The sequence below is a fragment of the Chamaea fasciata genome, unplaced genomic scaffold (genome assembly GCF_029207755.1).
Source record: "Chamaea fasciata isolate MVZ Bird 193981 ecotype frontalis unplaced genomic scaffold, bChaFas1.0.hap1 SCAF_13, whole genome shotgun sequence".
In the NCBI taxonomy this organism is placed as follows: Eukaryota; Metazoa; Chordata; class Aves; order Passeriformes; family Sylviidae; genus Chamaea; species Chamaea fasciata.
In genome coordinates, this window is record NW_027094098.1 from 16,526,472 (window position 1) to 16,545,527 (window position 19,056).

General features: G+C 40.1%; 1 protein-coding gene across 1 annotated transcript in view; it reads right to left on the reverse strand.

Annotated features, from left to right (window-relative positions):
* Nucleotides 1–1,701, reverse strand: part of MDFIC2 (MyoD family inhibitor domain containing 2) — a 44,514-nt gene extending 42,813 nt beyond the window's left edge. Inside the window, exons 1-2 of the mRNA XM_066195631.1 lie at nt 1,574–1,701; nt 815–902 (exon numbers count right to left, since the gene is read on the reverse strand). Coding sequence (XP_066051728.1) covers nt 815–902 — 88 coding nt within the window. The 5' untranslated portion in view covers nt 1,574–1,701. The remainder of the gene's footprint in view (nt 1–814; nt 903–1,573) is intronic.
* Nucleotides 1,702–19,056: the final 17,355 nt, after the last annotated feature.

Sequence of the window (19,056 nt, forward strand, 5' to 3'; positions counted from 1 at the left end):
CTTCTACTTAATTCAAATCTTACTTGTCTGTAATAAAAACCATAAAGGGATTCTACTATGACCAACAAATTTCCAAAAAGATGTAATAACCTGTGTTCTAACTTGGAAAATTAAATTTTTTTTCAGCAAGAAATATATCCTAAAAACCTTTCTTCTTTATGTGTACAAACAATAAGGAAATCGTTCCAATTTTTTTCTTTGAAAAAAAAAGTAGCTTAACAAATAGAATGTAGTATTTGAAATATTGGTATTCATTGCAAATTAGTTACTTAAGACCCTTTCTTTTTCGGCCTTTTAAACCTGAAAGGTCCCCATACTTGTGACTTCTCAACATCTGAGGGTCTATCTTTCTGTACATCCAAAGCGCTGTCAACTGATGTTACTTTATTCTAAGATAAACCACTGCCAAATCCAAAGATTCAGGCTTGATCTTTACTCATGTTTGAGAAAATTATTGTTAATAACACTTAGTAATACTAATCCAATTCAGTAACAGTTTTGGTTACTAAAATTTTTCTTCAGAAGTAAGACGATCATCCATACTTGTAGTTCAGGTCCAATAAAACTTTCCCAGGAATGCAAGGACATTAGAAAAAGGAGCTTTCAAGTTACTTTAAAATTTGGTAATCTAGGCCTTTCTGTACCAAAAGAAATTGTATGTGCATATTGCACAGAAGTCAAGTGATGGAATTTTAATGGCAGAAATTTCAGGCCATATTCAATCCATTTGTTTAATTTTTTTTGAATTTTTTTTTTTAAGAAAAAGAGAAATGTCTGAACACAAACCAGGAACTAATAACTCAAAGTAGCTTACCTTTCTTCAGCCAAGAAATATTTTGCTTGTCATGTTCAAAACTTCCAGCTGCTTTGATTTTTACCTTGTCTGTCTTGTCCTCTGACATCTGTGGGAGGGAAAGGAATTTGGGGATGTCAAGTTCTCTTAAAGAAAGTTTGACAGAGAAAGATGTTCTCTGTTTAGATTCCTGCCATAATAAATTGTGCATACTTACACAGACACTTTTTTTCCCCTGCAGATTATTGATGCTACATAATATCTGAGCCATTGAATTTATGTTCTGTCCCTAAATGCTTTATCAATATTACATGGCTGCTGTTTGTAAAGGGATGCTTTTTTAATGTAACCATAAATTACATTATGGAATAAATTATAAGCTCAAAGCATGGTGGTAATAGATAAACATATAACACATAGAATAGGTATGGTCAGGCTGAGGAGGAGGCATCCAGGCTGCCTGTTTTTGTGGCTCAAAGTTGCGGCAAAGCCTGCTGTCAGAGAGCTATAATTATATAAATAGTAATAAATATTTATAAAGGCAACTTGAACAAAGTATATCCCCCCCCCAAAAAAAAAAAAAATCTTTACTGCCACTTGCACCAATTTATTTGCTGTAAAGTGAAAAATCCCGAAGCAGTCCCGGTACCTGAGGGCATTACGTGCAGAGCCCCTGCACTGTGGCTTACTGCTAGGAATAAGATTAGGCAGCCTGGGCTTCTCCTAACTGCTCTCTATTTCCACTGAATGCAGCCAGCTGAAGCATTTCTCTGTTTTTACCTGTATCTCCCACCCGGGGCAGGGAGCAGCAGGGTTCAGGCGCCGAGGAGAGGAGCTTTTGGCCGAGTCCCTCGCTGGGTGTTGGTGTCCAGCATTCCCACACACGGCAAAGAGAAAGGATGAGCAGTGCACTCCCTGCCTGCCTGCTGTGTGGTGCCAGATTTGTCTTGCTGCCAGCATCAGCCAACTTACTGCTGAGGGTTTGGTTTGGGGATTTTTTTCAACCCCCACCACGTTGTTGTTTGCATGCACTTCTAGAGCTGGAGAGGGTAGGGAAGGAGGAGGGTAATCAGCATCCCAGCACTGGTGGAGTGATTGAAAAAAAAAAAAAAAGAAATCTCAGAAGCTTTTCAAATAGAAAAAAATTGGTTTGGAAATGTTATTACTGCAGTTCATAACCCATAACTGTGAGAGGATGAAGAAAATAGAAAGGGAACCAGGAAATTAATAGCAACAAATCAGATAAATGTGTCATGGTTTTGGCTAAATATAAGTTAAGATACTGGAGGATATAGAAATTAGACACTAAATATCTATTTACAGCTGTCACTTTGGCAAAGAATTGGTCTCAGCCCGTGGGGAGCTGAGTGCTGTGACCCTCCCCAGCTCAGGAAGGTGAAGGGCAGCTCAGCCCTTCCCTCCAGTGCCACTGGGCTGAGTGGTCCCTGCTGGGGACAGCACAAGTCTGGGTGGGCTTGTCAGCAGCACAAGGAGACAGGGGGCCACCTGGGTGGGCTATGCCAGGCCTTGAAGGCACAAAGTTCAGTTTTCTAGTTGGTTTTAAAAATTCTCTTGCCAAAGTTACCAGCAATACTGTTCAAATGGTAGCAGGAGTAGGGTGAAGCCTAAAGAGGACAAGATTTTAGGGTGCTCAGGCATTTTGTCTTTTCATATGGGACAAAAAAAGTCACTCTGCTTCCCAGAACTGGATTTTGGAAGGGTTGGTTGCGGAGTAGGTGCAGAATTACTCATTTATCATACTTTTAAAGTGATATTTACAAAATTTCAAGCAGCATTTGTCACCAGATACTATAATCCAGGATTCCAGTGCTTAAGTGTGGCCAATAAATAATAACATATTCCCTTTGTTATGACAATTATCTTCCTCTATTCTCCCATCACATGTCATTCTTGCTAGAAAAAAAGTGTTTTCTTTCTTTTTTTTAAAATCTCCCGTGCCAACCTGACTGAGATTCTTCTACCATCTTTAGCTAATTGTGAACTGCATGCTAAGTGCCTACTTACCTCTCCAAATTGCAATGATTAGTCTTGCATGGTTTGAAAACCTATTTTAAGCAGGATACTTCAGAAACAATTGCAACCACAGGGGGGAAACTCTAGGGATAGTATTTTAAGGTCTTTTTTCCATTCTCTTTGGATGCAGCTTTGAGAGTCATGTCTTTACAATTGCAGTTCCTCTTTCTCCCAGAAACACCTATTTCTCCGTGTCGTTGCATACGCAGTGTTTTAAATTTATCAGCTGGTTCTTCAGCTGGATTTGTCAGGCTGTGGAGCTCCTGGTGGGTCCTAATAAAATCATCCAGGCTCCACACGGAGCAGTCTGAACCTCTCTGGTTGTAACTTGGATCTGGTGCTACTCTGCATTTCAGAAGCCACTGTTTAAAATGAAGATACGGGTGGTTTCCAAAGTAAACTAGAGTGAAAGTTCTCTAGTTCATCTGGCACATCCTCACTGTTTTTCTACAGGTTTTGTCAAAATCCTAAGGCCTTTCCCAAAGAAAGTAAAACAGATGAGGAGAAAGCCCTTCTAAAACCACAGACCTGAAAACTGCTGTGGCTTGAGATAACAGCCCCTGAAGTCTTGTCCTTCAGGGATTTTGTCACTTAAACTCTCTTTGAAGCCAGCAGGAGCCAGGATTGAGCCTGGGCTCAGCCTCCAGAAATGTGAGCACCAGTGGTGCTTGAAGACAGTCCATTGCTGAATGTATCCCCCAAACCACGACAATACCAATTTGACAACACCTAGCAAACACAGACCTGGCTGTTCGTGGGGTTTTACACCTTTGGATTTGAGTTCCGGCAAAGGTAATGGGATCAGTGCTCTGAGATGTTCTCTTCACCTGCTGTCCTGCAGGACCCCCAAATGTTGGTAGCTTGTAAACCTACAGAAGTTACTGGACATGAAATAACCTACCAGTGAGTTAAGAAAACACTAAATAACTTTCTTGCTCTTTGTATTCTCCATTACTGATATTCAATTAGTGGTCCTAATGTTTTAAGTCCAGGAATTTTAAATGTAACCTCTCATAATCTTGACCAGCTCCAGTTTTCTACTGAGACATTTTCCTGTGCACTATTTTTTGCTTTATTTAATTAAGTTATTTTGGATAAATGCATCAATATTTCTGTTTCCTAATCAATCTTAAAGTAGTTAGAGGAAAGGCAACCTTGCCATACATCCTCAGTAATGCCAGGCTTTGCAAAGGAAGAAAAAAACATTAGGAGAGAAGGTTATTAAAATATTGAGTAAACTTGTTGCTGTTAAAGCTGTAATTGAATTTTTAAAGCCCTGTCCCATTTTAAACACCGAACTTTAGTTTATGGTTTGATAATTCATTTCACTTTCATTTTATAGGTTTTATTTTATAGCTACTAAATATCTATGGGCCATCCCATGTTCATTTTCCTTCCAGGTTGTGAAATAGGGTATTTAAATGGAGGATTAAAAATAAAAATCATAATGCCAAAATAGATGTGGTATCAATCAGTTCCCAGATAAATGTACTGTATCAAGTGCTTGTTGAGATTCAAGAGTATATTTTTCTGGTCTGCTCAACTGGGACTGCAGTCAAGTTCTTTGAGGAGCTGGAGAATAGGAAACCTCAATTGGTTGTAATAACCATCAAAGCAGAGGAAAAATCTCATTGTTAGTTCATCAAAACTGTTAAAGTTTCCTTAATGTTGAGGTCAGGGGTCCAGTACTGGATCCTGTCCTGAGTACAAGGGAGGATGTGCAGCCCTAGTATGGAGAGTTTTTGGTTACATCCATATGAGTACAGCATTTAAAATATTTAATTTCACTACCTAAAATTACTTTTTACTGGAGGATATAAACGGTGTGCCTAAAAGTTGAATTTTCCAGCATGAATTTTACACTGCTCAGCATTAAATTAAGGAGCTACTTCTTTCTTGCACAATCCAGGTAAAATATAGCCACTTGTCCACTGGCAAGTGGCGCTCTGTAGCTTTGGAATGCCCCACACTGCAGTAAATGCAGTTTATTTTTTAAAAAAAAAGGGTATGATGGAACTATGTCTTTGCTCCCTTTTTCACCCTGGGGTGATCATTTCCAATAATAAAGTGAGTATAATGTGATGTGCCCTGTCAAAGTTAAGGAATCTCTTCTTGATCATGCATCTGTAGGTAGAATATTAAGTTGTGGGAACACGATATACAGCCAAATTATCCTGGTGATTTCATGTAAAATGCATGGTTTTTTAGCCGAACCATCATGTCCTGTGAGTGCTTCAAATGCAAAACAGGCTGTTTAGAGAGACTACCTCAAACTGGCACTGACAAATGATCTATATGCTGCAGAGACCCAGAGCAGTACAAAGACAGGATTTTACTCCTCATCACTCTGCCTTGTAGACACTCCAGATAATTTTTCAATAATTCTGTGTCCTGCAAGAGGAGACACGGGGCTTAATTTCACTTTTCTACTTGGTGCCACTGTAGGTCAGTGAAAGTCTGGGAATGTGTTTAGGCTGGAGGGTAGAATAAAACCTTGAAAAGGGTTTCAAATGCAGGTTAATATAGAGGTCACTAATACCATGGAGAAAGCCCAAACAAGTGAAATTAAGAATGGTCCATATTTCCACCGAGCAGAAAGGAAAAGAGAGAGACTGCACATCTTTTGTTGTTGGGTATCTGTGTGAAAAAGTGACAACTGGAACACTGCTAGGAAAAGAGGATGAAGCTCCAGTGTGAAATAAATTTGAGGATGAGTGTGGTGCTGGGATGAGGAAGGCAGAGATACCCAGTCACTAGCCCTGGAGCCATGAAAGCCCTGTCTAAGCTGGGAGACTCTCTGAATGCAGTAGTGGCCTGGCACATTTTCTCTCCTACCAGTCAAAATTCAAGCCCAGAGTTTCTAATGAGTTTGTAGTAACACACGAGCTATGTGTGCCTCTGTACATCCTGGCCTGTAGCAGGAAATCCTCCCATTCTGTGTGGTGTTTTGGGCCACATTCTCCATGATCTCTGTGTGTACTCTCTTTACAGATCCTTCTGCTTTGCCCTGTCGTTCAGGTGGAAAGTATCTTAAACCCAAGAGGTTTTCAAAACATGGGTGTATAGTGTGTTAGGTGGTGATTTGACATTTTAGAGGCTCAGTTTGGTGCATTTGGAAAGGCAGGGGAAACAGACCTCTCATGTCCCTTGACCTGGAGGGATCCATCCCTGCTACAGAAGGCTTCTGGACAAATAATTAAAAGCTTCTTGGGCATTACAGCAAAAATTGGGGAAGATTTGTTATGATGAGATGGAAAATAAGCTGAATAATTGCTGCTGTATCACAGTTTGTACTGGTATAAGTGAGACAGGAATGTGACCATCTCACGGAGTTGTAGCCAACCATAGTTACAGGAATTTTATGGGAGCAACATGCAAAAATGAAGGTAAGATCCGCGTTGAAACAGTTCTTTACTGCTCTTTAGGAGCTGGATATCTTGGATTATTGCAATGCCACTAGCCGAATATTTTTAGAATCACCTCCTCGTGTAGCTCAATGCAGGATTGTCTTGCCAATGCCAGACAAGCTGTCCTTGAAGACCTGTGAAGACACTCAGCCACATGCCCTTTCCACGCAGTCCAGTGCTTTTCATTCCTGGTAGCAAATACATAAACTTCTCATGATGTCTATCCTAACTCTTCCTTCACTGTCGATCTAACCCTTAACTCTTATCCTTTCTAAAACACTCATGCAAAGCTGAGTTTCCTGTCACATTGCAACAATCCTTACAGCAGCTGAAGGAATGTTATCACACGTTCCCTCAGTTTTCATCGGTCCCATTCTTTAGCCTGTGGTCACGACTTTTGCTGGAGCGTCACCTTTCTGTAATGAGGTGTCCAGAAATGGTCATGTTTCTCCTAAGGCCTTGCCCAAATGGGATAGAGCAGTGAGGTTACTGGCATGTTTTACAAGTTTCCTCCTGTTTGCACCTCCCAGAGTGATGTTTGTCTCTTTCATGACAGCATGAAATTGCTGACTTATGTTTGGTTTATAATCCATGTTGCTCCCCAGATTCAGTTCTGCAGCACAGCAGTGTAACCAGTGGTTTTCCTTTTTAATGCTACATTTTTCCCCCACCTAAGCACAGGATTGTGCAGCAGTGCTTCCAGAATTTCACCCTGATCTTCTTCACACTGTTTTCCTGGTTTGTGAAGGTCATTTTGAATTCTTACCCTGTCCTCTAAAGTGCTTGTTAGCCCTGACCTGTTGTGGTCCCACCATCATCTGGTGGACGTTTGCTGAATTTCTGTGGAAATTCCTTGACTCTGCAATATAGGTGCTTGAAGTCAGAAACGAAGCTCTGTGCTTCCCAAACTACCCATGTGCCCCCACAGTTTATTCCTTTTCAGGAATCCGTGAATATCTTCCATTCTGACTCTTCATGGTCTGATAAACTGCAGAGGCATCTTCTTGAGCATCAGTATGACCCATGTGGGGAGACTGAGAAAAATCCCTCTTGTTTTCAGCAAGTGCATACTGGGAGCACTGACAGGCAGATCACACTGTCTTTAACATTATTTGTGAGCCAGGTAGGCACAAGAGTGATTTGTTACATCTTCCATCAAATGTAAAAAGCTGGTGGCAAGTATTTTCTAATGAAGAGGAACCTGAGCACTTACGGACTCCTTTGCTGACTGGCAAAGCTTGACAGCAGCTCCCTAAACAGCACTATCCCAGAAAAGATGTCAGTGAAATCACTGTGCTTTTTAAACAGAGAGAAAACTGACTTGAGTGTTTTCCCCTCATGCTTTTAAATAAGCTGCTTCCCAACAGTGGTTGAAATGTGGTCGCTTCTCGGCGGTGCTGAGTAGAGCTGAGAAGGAGGGGATTTGTCTAAATTACTCTTATCAGAAAAAGACAAAATTAGATCTCTACATTATTTCAAGATGGTGTCAAAGGAATTTGTAGTTGTCTTGAAGTCAGCACTATTATTTCTTAGCTAACCATTACTGAAATAAGTTTTTTGTGGTTTTTCTAAGTTTGTTTGGCTTGTTTAAATCCTGATCAGGACAGATAGAACGCAAATCAGCAACTTGGTGAACTCTTAGATAGGCTCTCCCTGGGGTATAAGGAACCTCAGGTCAAACTCCTTCTGGATGATTATGTTTTTTTCCAGCTAGAAGGAAACAAGTCTGGAAGGGGAGTTGAAAAGACTGTCCTAAAGGAGAGAATAGGTTGGTGGTCAAGGGGGTTACCCGGAATCTTTCTTGCTAATGCTTCTAGGAGATTCTTTATAAAGATCTGTGATTTGGACTAATGAAAAGTTGGCCTAGAAGTGTTAAAGGCTGGTTGGATGGGGTTCTGAGCAACCTGATCTCAAGGAATGGAAGAAGGTTTGGAACCAGATGATCTTTAAGATTCCTTCTGACCCAAACCATCCAATGATTTTATGGAATGGTGAAAATTGTGAAGTCTCAAAAGTTTTGCTTAAGAGGAAATGTGTTTCCTGCCTGAGCACATGCAGCTGCAACTGAAGAAAATGTGAGCTCCAGGAGTTCAGAACCCTGAAAATAAGGCCTGATGTCTAAATGAAATGGAACTTCAAAAAGAAAAGTAGTTTTCTGGCCCTTTTGGAGCCAAAACAAGGAAGTATTTATTCTATTTGATCAGCTATTCACAAATGATGTCTTTGTATTTTTAAAATAACTACAAACCAAATTTAAAGCTGGAAGCTCTCATCTTTGATGTTATCTGCAGATAAGATAGAGCTTTGAAGCACTAACAGAGGCTAATTGAAACAGAATACCAATACAACTGAAAATTAATGGAAAACACAAGAACTGTTTGGGGCACTGTCATTCTAAACTGGGACTGTTTCTTTTCAAATCCTACAGAATTTCAGGAAAAAAGTCCAATTCTATGGACTGTAAATAAAAGAGGAGAATTATCTGATTCTATGTACCATGATGCTTCAAACAGAATCATTACATTAGTTATTTGTATTGTATTGTATTTGTTGTATTGTATTTTTAAGTAGCAAAATCTTTCCAATATGTAGCAGGTTGAAATGAGGCGGAGGAAGGTGTGCCACAGGTGAAATAGTATCCAATTCATGTTTGTATTTGAAACAGGCTCTTTTTTTCCCTGTTTTGTTTTGAGGATGGCATTACTTTCCATCCTGAACTTGAAAACAATTTGTTAAAATTATTGGAAGTTCAGTTGGCTCCTGGTGAGAGAAACCATGGAAGGGCAGAACATAGTGGAAATGTGTTTTATTTGGGGGAACAATTTACCTGGGTACGAGTTCAGGCAGCACTTGGACGTGCTCCTTTGCCCTGTAGACAGTCTCAGACCCTAAACTGGGATGAAGTAGTGGAAGTGAGATTTTCATGTTTGTATCCTCACTCCCTGCAGTGTAAGTAATGCAATGTGATCTCTAGACTTGTCCAAGAAACCCCCTCGGTAGTAAAAGGAAATTATTCCTGTTGCTTAGTCAAATACTCTGATATTAAGCAATGCAAGAACTGAGGTTGCTCAGGCAACCTGATTTCTACTCCCTCATTCATTAACATATGAGGTGATCATGTGGTTGAAGCTGCTAATTCCTATTTCATGCTGGATCTTGGGTTCAGACAAGGACTCATGCAAGACAAGTTGTCCTGCAGTGGAAAATCTGAGGACAGGATCTCAGAGTTTTTCAAATACTTCACCTGCTTTGCTGGAAGTGTGAGGAGCAAGCAGGAGGTTTGTGGCCATTCTGAAAAAAATCTGTCAAATGTGAACAAAATCTTTGAGGAGAACTGTGCTTCTGTGAGGTTCTGGCATGGAGACCCTCTGTTCTCTTATCCAAGGATAGCACAGGTAGCCCAACCTCTGTATCCACATTTCTCTTTATCTCCTGTAAAGCACCACCTGTTCTTGCCAAAACTGCAATTGAAAATACTGTTGATGTCACTGCCTGCAGTGTTTCAAACCACTCACCATGGCTGTTCTATTTTCACAACTGGTTTTCTGCCTCAGTAGTCATTAGTCCTTAGCTGAACCAACAGTGACTTTATTTTCAAATATTACCTGGGTGGTAAAACATAGGATTTACACATTTTTTCAAAGGTCTCCTTCTGCTGTGCAGTTTGGATGACAAGCACTCTAACACTTATTCAGCTATGCTTAGTCTTCTTCTTGAAAGCAGAAGAGGTGTCTTATCTGTAGAAGTGAAAACTTGTACAGTATCAGCAGCTTTTGTTTTAATGCCGACTGCTTTTCCTTCTTGAGGACTTGGAATTTTGCAATCCTGTTAAGTGCCTGTATTCTCCGATAAATATTCTGTGCTGTTGCTGTATTTCAGTTGTTAGGTTTCTCAGGGGAAAAAGACAGTAAAGAAAGAAAATGAATAAATAAACAGCTCAAAGCCTTGAGTGTCCAAAAATATTTCAGTATCTTGATTTGAATAATCGAAAATTGCGACACTCTATTTGGGTACATTTCATCACATTGAAAGCTTTGCATGCAAATCCAAACCCTGCTATTCCCTCCAAATCCTTGGAATATTTTCATTGCCAATCTTTTTCTATTTTGTTGGTTCAAAAAAAACAAAAACAAAACCAAAAACCTCAAAACAAAACAAAACAATAAAAAACCCCACAAAAACCCAAGCCTTTGAAAAAAACAAAACTACTTTTTATTTACGAATAAAGCTAACTTGTATTTAATGCAAAAAAATGACCACCATATAGAATAAGAAGATTGTATTTCCACATATTTGTAATCACTAAAAATCCCTTGATTTTCTTCTTTTATTTAACTGCAGAAGTGCAAGAGATAGTAACATATGATGCAGATCTATTTCAGAATATGTTAAGCTGTATTTCTGTTAGTCTTAGCTGGAAATCTAAGTTAAAACAGCAACAAGACCCCTGCTCCAATGCTTTACTGGGAAGCTGGACTTAGAAAGGACTTAATGCTGTCACCCCAAATGAGGGTATTTTAGTGGACTTTTGCTTCTACTTAAACTCAAAAAAAAAAAAAAAAAAGCCATGGATCAACTTATTCTGAATTCTCTCGACATTTGAGTTTGCCAGGAGGGTTTGTTCAAATTGCATCTTTGGTCCAAATCTGTTTCTTTCCGTGTCTGATCACAAAACAAGGAAACTATCACAGGGAAGTTTGAAGAATGAGGGGAAGAGCCTCATTCCTAGCATCCAGCCGGGATTTGGTTCTTCACACAGGCTGCTCTCCACAGTCCTTCTCTGCCTAATCCTTTATTTCACATCCCTTTTCCTTTAGTTTGTGCCATGATATAAAACCCTGCTGATCCAAAGGACTCTGAAGGACCAGGGAGCACTTCTGAACCTCCTCATAAATGCCCAAATACAGGGAAAAGAGCCCAAAAGGCATTGGTTGGAGAGGGCAGTGGCACAGTGGAGATTGACACATCCCTCAGAGGTGGGATGAATGACGTGAGCACCTTGGGGTGGGGAAGCTCCAAAGGCTCTCATTGCCTGGCCCAGCTTGTTTGACAGTGCTTAATTTTCAACATGTGGAAATTTTTGAAATATGCGTCTTGAAATATCTGCTTAGCTTGCCTAGAAAGCTTTAATAATTAATGGAAATTCAGACTTGAGATATAGTAATGATTTATACGGGGAGCTGTCTTTACGCAATCTGCTCTCAAAGCTTTCTAGAGTATTACTCTTAGTGTCTAATTAACTTCCGAAGAGTGATACTGCTCCTTTCACTACACTGATTGATCAAGGGCTTAACTGCAAGTCATATTTTCCAAGCGATTCCCCAGTGTCTTCTCAGCTCTTATGAGTTCTTGCTGAGGAATAGAACTGTCTTGGACACCACGAACTACTTTCAAGTTTTCAGACACTGCATTTTTTACGTCAGGCTTTTCCTGTTGCTCTTTAGCCCCTGGAGCCATTGCACAGAAATTTCTAGTCCTTAGATATGGCTTTGAGTGATGTGATCTAAACATTTTTCTTCTCCCTAGTAGCAGTTCTTCATTGCATATCTTTTGGAGCATGTTCCTTTCACTGTTTTGAGACTTGGGATGATAAAGATTACATTAAAATACACTAAAAACTCAAGTGACTAATAATGATTTAGAGCTGAGATGTGGTATTGCAAGTCGTAGCTACCAGCTAAGAACCTGGAAAAGACAGAGTCACTCCCTTGTTTAACCATTTGTATGCTGAGGAATCTGTGTAAATCACCTATGAAGACCTTAGGATGACCATAATTAGTACCACGTATATTTTCAGGCTGGTAGGTATTTAATTTGTTTAAATCAAAACTCTATGAGAACAAAAAGATGACAGGACAGTGAACAGGGAAGGTCTTACGAATTTCAGGATCTGTTCTTCTGCCGGGAAATTTGCTGTCCCAAGTAATACAAATCTTTGGAGATCCATATGAGAAACGCAAAGTGCAGACAGCTCTTTGACAGTCTCTCTTTTTAAGAAAAGATCAGGTCCCTTTGCAGAATAATTTTTAGGGCCACCCGAGGATGGTAGGGGGAAAAAAAGTGCATTTTATCAGCAGTCAATTATCTGTTTAAGGCCTTTTTGTCCCACCACTTCCCTGTTCCTTGCTCATGATCTCAATGGATGTCTCAGTTTTTGGCACACAACAATTTGTTATCCGCAACCAATGTATTTTATAACAATTTTGCTACCCATTGCTACATTGACATTTGATATTGGCAGCTCATGGTTGGCTGATGAAAACCTTGAGGAGGGACAGTTCTTTCTGGGCCACAGAAAAGGCTGCCCTGACCCCAGAAATAAGACCCTGAAACTTCTTTTCAAATATATCAAGTTCTATAATCTGCTATTTTCTTAACCACTTCCCTTTCCCATTTATGGTGATAAGTCTTGTACAGTAAAGGCTGTTCTTACCACACTATTGGGTGTGCCATGTGTTCCCAGGATAATTTTTTTTAAATCTATCTTTTTTTAAAATTCTTTTCACAAAATCTGTCCTTGCACCCAAGGGCTGTGCAGTGATGGAACTGGCTTCAGAGACTGTGTGCTCAGGCTCATCTATAACTGAGAGCCACCAGCCTGAGACGATCTCCATTCTTGAGCTCCAAATTTTCCTCTGAAAGGATTAATGGCCCCACCATTTAAGAAATTAGCTATACCTCCATTTCCTCTTTCCATCCAAACAGCGTTTCTGGTACTTATAACACCAGCCAGAGCAAAAGAGGGGATAAAAGCTCTGGTGGCAGAGTTCCATGTGTGAAGGAAGGTGTCATAAAGTCTTGGAGGGCTCATCCAAAGTTTGTACCAAAAATTAATGACTGGCTTTGTCATTTAACTCACTCCGGAACCCCAATGTATTTATTGGGAAATTTCATCAGGCAAAAGCAAGTCTGAGAGCCCTACATTGGAACTTCTTGGAGCATTTCATTTCTCTGGAGCTAGAATGAGGATTCTTAGTGTATCTTCATAAGTTACAAGCTGTTAAAAGCTGATAACTGAATTCAGGCACTTCATGGATTTTTTTTTCTCTTTCTTATATGGAATTCTGTTGTTCAATTTTCAGCTCATTCTGTTCAGGTGTGAGTGAGTAGGGGAGCTGCTTTGACAAACGCCTTATGCTAGAATTCCCCAAGGAGAGCTGCAAAGGGGCAGATGAACATTGTTGGTCCAGCATTTCTTCCAAGCTGAAGCATTAGGACTTGATGTAAACTATATTAGAGACGCTATGATTTTGCTTCAACTGGATTCTCATATACTTTACCAACAGGAGGCACATAAAGCATCTAATGAAAAAATGAGGATCTTGTCCAATCAGTTGTCTAATTTAAAACAATTTGAAACTATAGTTTTGACATCTGGATGTTGATGCTTCATTCTTCTGTTTGTACTATTATTTTCAGAACAAAGCATTTTGTCATGCTAGAAAAAGTGCTTGGTACAGGTGGAATATAAATATAATTCATTGTGGATGATAATGCTTTGTCCAAACAGGAAAATGTAACACTGGGATTGTCCAGTGCTTTGTGTTGGTCTAGTACCCCTCCTAAAGAAGGATAAACCTAGTGTCAAAATTTTCTGCTGGTTTTGTAAGGCTAAACTCTTGTGAAAATCTCACCCCAAATCAGTTACACAATTAGTGAAATTTACCCCAAAATAGTAGGAACAATTCTTGTATGTCATCTCTTAGCAGCATTGGTAGAAAACCTTTAAATGTTCTAAACCAAAAGTTTCCAAAATACGGCATGGCAGCAATGCCAAATAGTTAGGTGTATCCCTGTTTCTGTTTCTGGTGCTGCCTTCAGCTTCTGAGCAGCTACTGATAAAAAAATTGTGACCCCCATGTAAAAATAAGTGGGGTTTGGGAAACAGAAAGTGTTAAATCCTCTAAGAAACTGATGTCTCAACAAAAATACCTGTATCTCCTACTGAGATATCTTGTTTATCAGCCTGCTTCCCTCCCTGTGGTACAGGATAGAACTGCTTTGGCTTAAAAACAAAAAAGGTGGGTGGAAAACCCTTGCAAATGAAGGCACACAGTTGTCTTAGTGCACTTATGAATCACTTTGAAAAGCTCACATTCCTATTACAGCAATTTTAATAACAAAACACATTGCCCAGACAGCCTGATGTTAAATGTGTGCAGCTCTTTAGAGAAGAAGGGCTGCAGACAGCAACATTTAAATTGTGGGGCTTCTCCAGGGTGAAGCTGCACAAGAGCTGATCGGTAAAGAAAGAAATCACTGCTGTGGTGTGTGCAAGGGAAGGAGGTAATAGGGATGCTGCTACCTGAGGAAAAGGGCAAGTCCTCTCACAGATAAAGGAAGAGAGAGCTGTAAGAGGAGAAAACCATGTAAGGAAAGATTAGAATTTTTTAAAATGTGGGAAATTGTTTAACATTGAAGTTGTATCTCCAGCCAGTCCTGTCTATCCCAAGACCACTGCACGTTTGTAACCTCAACTTTGCAGACCACACTGTTTCTCCTAGATAACAGGGATATGCAGATAGCAAGAGGCACAAAAATAAATTAGAAAAGGATTTCTTTAATGCTTCTAATAATGTATTTGGACATGATTATCATAATGAATCTTGTAAAAGGAATTTACTGTTTCCCCTTTTATATGATGTATTTCTGACCTTCACCCGCTTGATATGCGACTCCTATTCAGTGAAGGTGCCCATAATAGAGGGGCAAGAAGGATGATCAGAGTTCAAACAATAGGGTAAGAAATGCAGAGTAGTGGGAAAAAGCTTCCATTTTCCCATAAGCTGGGGCATAGAAGATACTGCAGCCTCAGCTCTACAGTATCTTATGAACAAACAAATTATGCATGAGTTTGCTCAGGGGACTACTCAGCTACTCAACAATAATGGGTAATTGCCCTCACAAACTTATCCTCATATCACTCATACACACCAACACTTATACTGAAAAGAAAAGACGCGAAGAACAAATTTCAATATAAAACACATTATTATTATGAAAATGACACATTTCCATTTAACCCTTTTCTAACAAAAAGAACTCGCTGCGTTTCAAAGAAAATGGGGCTGGGGAATTTTAAGCGTTAGTCTCAGTATTTTCCCTTGGAAGGCACACTCAAGATTGTTTTACTTGGCACATTCTGTACTCTTCATTGTAGCAAAGGCTTGCGGGTATCTAATGACACAATCACAGAATGCCATAGAAATTTGGAACAAAATCCCCATCTTCGATACAATTCAGCAGATTCACGCCATATGGAAATCCTGCTGTTTAATGTAACACCATTAAAAGCCACATATTGCTAAATTCATCTCTCAAAGATTTTTGCAAAAGTTGCAGGAACAATATTATTTCTGAGTTTTTAACCTTTATTCAGCCTCCAGCATTCTTAGGAGTCAAACGTGTGTTTCATAACTGGAATTCCAACTACTTCATATGCTGGTGGTATTTTGATTTCTCAAACATACGTAGTAGTATAATGGTCTTGTCTCCTTCATAAAGAACTAGTAAGTTACAACTTGATCAATAACTGGGAAAGAGATGAACCATAGCTAGCACTCAGGGTCCTAAAATATAGATTAATTTAAATTTATTCTCTACATTTTCACCCTGAGCATCTTATTCATTCCTTTTCTTTGTCATATACTTTCAGTTCTAAATGGCAAGTTCCCTGGGTCTGAGACTATGTGTTAACATTTTGAATTGCAAAGCTCTTTGGTACTTCTGGACTGCAAATGAAATCATTGATAAAGCTATTTGCTGCACAGCTATCCATTTGCATTTTCAGTCCATCCCTTTAGGAAAATCTTCTACTGAAGGCAGTGCTAAGGCCATGGAATTTGAGCAGAAAGAAGGTGGTTCTGGCTGATGTGTAGATGTTTTACCAAATTTTTTACTGAACGCTTTCAATGTCTGCATAGATCTCAGCTCTTCTTACTGGACTGCTCATAGATGCAAGGATTTCCCAGCTTAATCTGCTTGCAGGAATTGCATCAGAAAGGGTAAAGAAAATGGTAAAGAATCCATCCCCTTTTTACACAGTGTTTTCCCAAAATCCTGCTGAAATCTGAAGCCGTGTTTCTATCCAACATTGAGAGTGTGACTAGAGAGACATCATGAAAATGAAGTGTGGTGCAGTTTGCCATGTTAAAAGGAGTATCTTGAAACTCAGAAGTACCTTGTGTAAGATGTGAGTACCAGGGATCTCAGAGGCACTTGGGAAGAGTCCTACACAAGCTGTAAGATGCCTTTTCAATATGAACTTATTCCAGGTTTATCCACTTCCTTTTCCATGTCTAAAGCTGAGGTAGAAATCATCACAAGAGTCAGCATCTCCTGGAGTGGCAGGTTCAGCCACACTCCCAAAGAGCCAACATTTCCAGATGCTGATCACCATATGGTGATCACAGGTGTCTAGAGAAGGGTCAACATCTTTCTGAAAATATAGTTCAGGGAGGATCCAAAATCTCTTCCAACTCAGCAAGAATAATGGCAGGTGACTAAGAGCCTGAGGGGTTTTGCAGATACTTCTGTTATTTATATAATTGTGTCAGGGATGAGCAAGATGAGCTGGGTCTTACATCTCCAGGAGATGACAGAGGAGTTTAGAGAGGAGGGGTGAGTGGACCTAAACTAGGAAGAAAGTAGAAGCATGAAAACATGGGAAACATGGGTAGCTGTCTGTCTTTTGTCTGCAAATTCATGCTTAGGAGAATGTTGTCCTTGATCTAGGTGGCCAAACCTCTGGTAAGTTTTAAGAAATTATTGGCCTGTAAGTCCAAGATTTCCACTCCAAAATTGCAAGATAATTACTCTTCCTTTGTCAATACGAGCAAAGCAGGCTTTACATCTCTTTAGGGAAAACTAGCAGAGCAGCAAAGAGTTGTAAAGGAAGGAATAGCTCTTTTAATAAGATCAAAACACACTGAGTAAGAAATTATCTGGGTGAGAGAGAAGCACCAGTCCTAGGAAGGCTCCCAGATTTTGGCTGGTGCATTTCCAGCAAGTAACGATATGTCTCTGTAGTGGGAGCCAGTGAAGCTGCATTTGAGGGCTCTGATGACATTTGTATGTCCCTAATATATTTATAACTTAGGACAGAGTACCTGTGTATATGCCTCTCATTTTTTCCTAGTAGATATGCGGAGATTTAAACAGGTGAAAATGTGTCCACAAAGGACCATAAAGAAGAAAAGGAGTTATAAGGTAATGCAGCGAGAGCGCTGGTGCATGGTTATTGAAAGTAAAAATGGTTAACATGTGGAAAGAGGTATATAAATGACTGCAAGCCACTTTTTCAAATGTCTTTCCCTGTTGCTCTCAGCAATATCACTGAATGTGATCAAATCGTTTTTCCGCTCCTTTGGCACAGTACCTTCCCCAAGTTAACAGCCACCTTAAAAAGAGGGCACAGGGGCCACGGCAGATAATGCACGTTCTGTTGTGTGATTCTCAAGTGCTGTTAGGGCCCTTCGTGTGCGAGATTAAAGCCACTCACCACTGGTTTGCCTCTGCTCCCACTGGTGTGGGTGTGAGCTCCCCAGGGGCTGTGCACAGCTCCCAGCCCTGCCCCTGTGGAAGCTGCAGGATGAGGCCCTTGGCTGCAGGTTTGGTAGCACCCAGCCTCCGTCAGATCCCCATGTGCAAGCACTGGTATAGTTTTAATTTATTTTTAAGAACACAAAGATCCATGATTTAAATATTGTGAAATCCTGTATATATTTTGGCTCAGTCAGTCATATGCCTGTTTACTCACAGATTCCCCAAAATCTGCATTTCCTCAGGCATTCATGTCTTTCAGATTCTTTATGCTGCTTTTTCTGCCTCAGTTATTTCTTAACACCATGCTGCCTGCTTTCCCTTTGATCCAGTAGAATGTGGCCTTTCTGGTAAGGCTTGGGGTTATCACACATGGTCAAGTGACCACAACTTGATTCCTTCCCTGAACAGCCAACAACTTCTTGTCAAGGTGGGAAACACCTTTCTGCCCCCTGCTTGCATCCATCCTTCTCTGTGCAAAAATTATTTAATAAATCTAATTGTGAGCAACATCATAATTACAAGATGAGGAGTGACTAAGGAGCCCTGTTGGGCTGCCCGGGAGCAATGTCTGATGTGCTCTCCCAGGAGCAGGGCCAGAGCTTTTTCACATTCTGGACAAAAACTGTTGAACTGAAATATGTGTTTGAATTTAAAAGGGCATTGTGAAATGCCTTCCTCCTTGGGTCTTTGTGTAGGGCAGGCTTAGGTTGCTGGACACTGAAAGGGTTAATTTTCTTAGTCCCTTTGCACCTCAATTTCCTCACTGCAAAATGGGAAAACCTCTTCCTTTTCTTTCTCTTCAAAGGAGCCATCCTAGGTGTGGAGCCACGTACTTGTGCTGCACCCCATGTAATGGGATTCTGCTTTGGGTTGGAACATCTTGATGTTAATAAATTAAATTAAGAATGTTGAAGGCTTTTGTTTCCCTGGGCAACATGAGCTGCAGGAACAAGCACACCTGCAAACTTCAGTAAATGTGGTCTTTGCTGTCATTGAGAAATCTGTCATTGAATTCCCCTTTCCCTCTCTTACCAGAGAGAGTTTTATTTTAGTAAAAGTTTAGGGTACTTGCATTATCAAAGAGTTTGCAATCCTGATTAGAAAATCTATTTAACCTGGTGTCAACTGGCCTCCTTGATGTGAAAATACACCCAAATCCTGGGAGAGAGGGTAGGCAGTGCCCCAGTCCAGCTTTCCCCAGGAATAACTAGTTTTAGGAAGAAGCAAAGGAAAGCAAAGACATACCAAACAGTCAAGAAATGTAGGGAATGTCTCAGT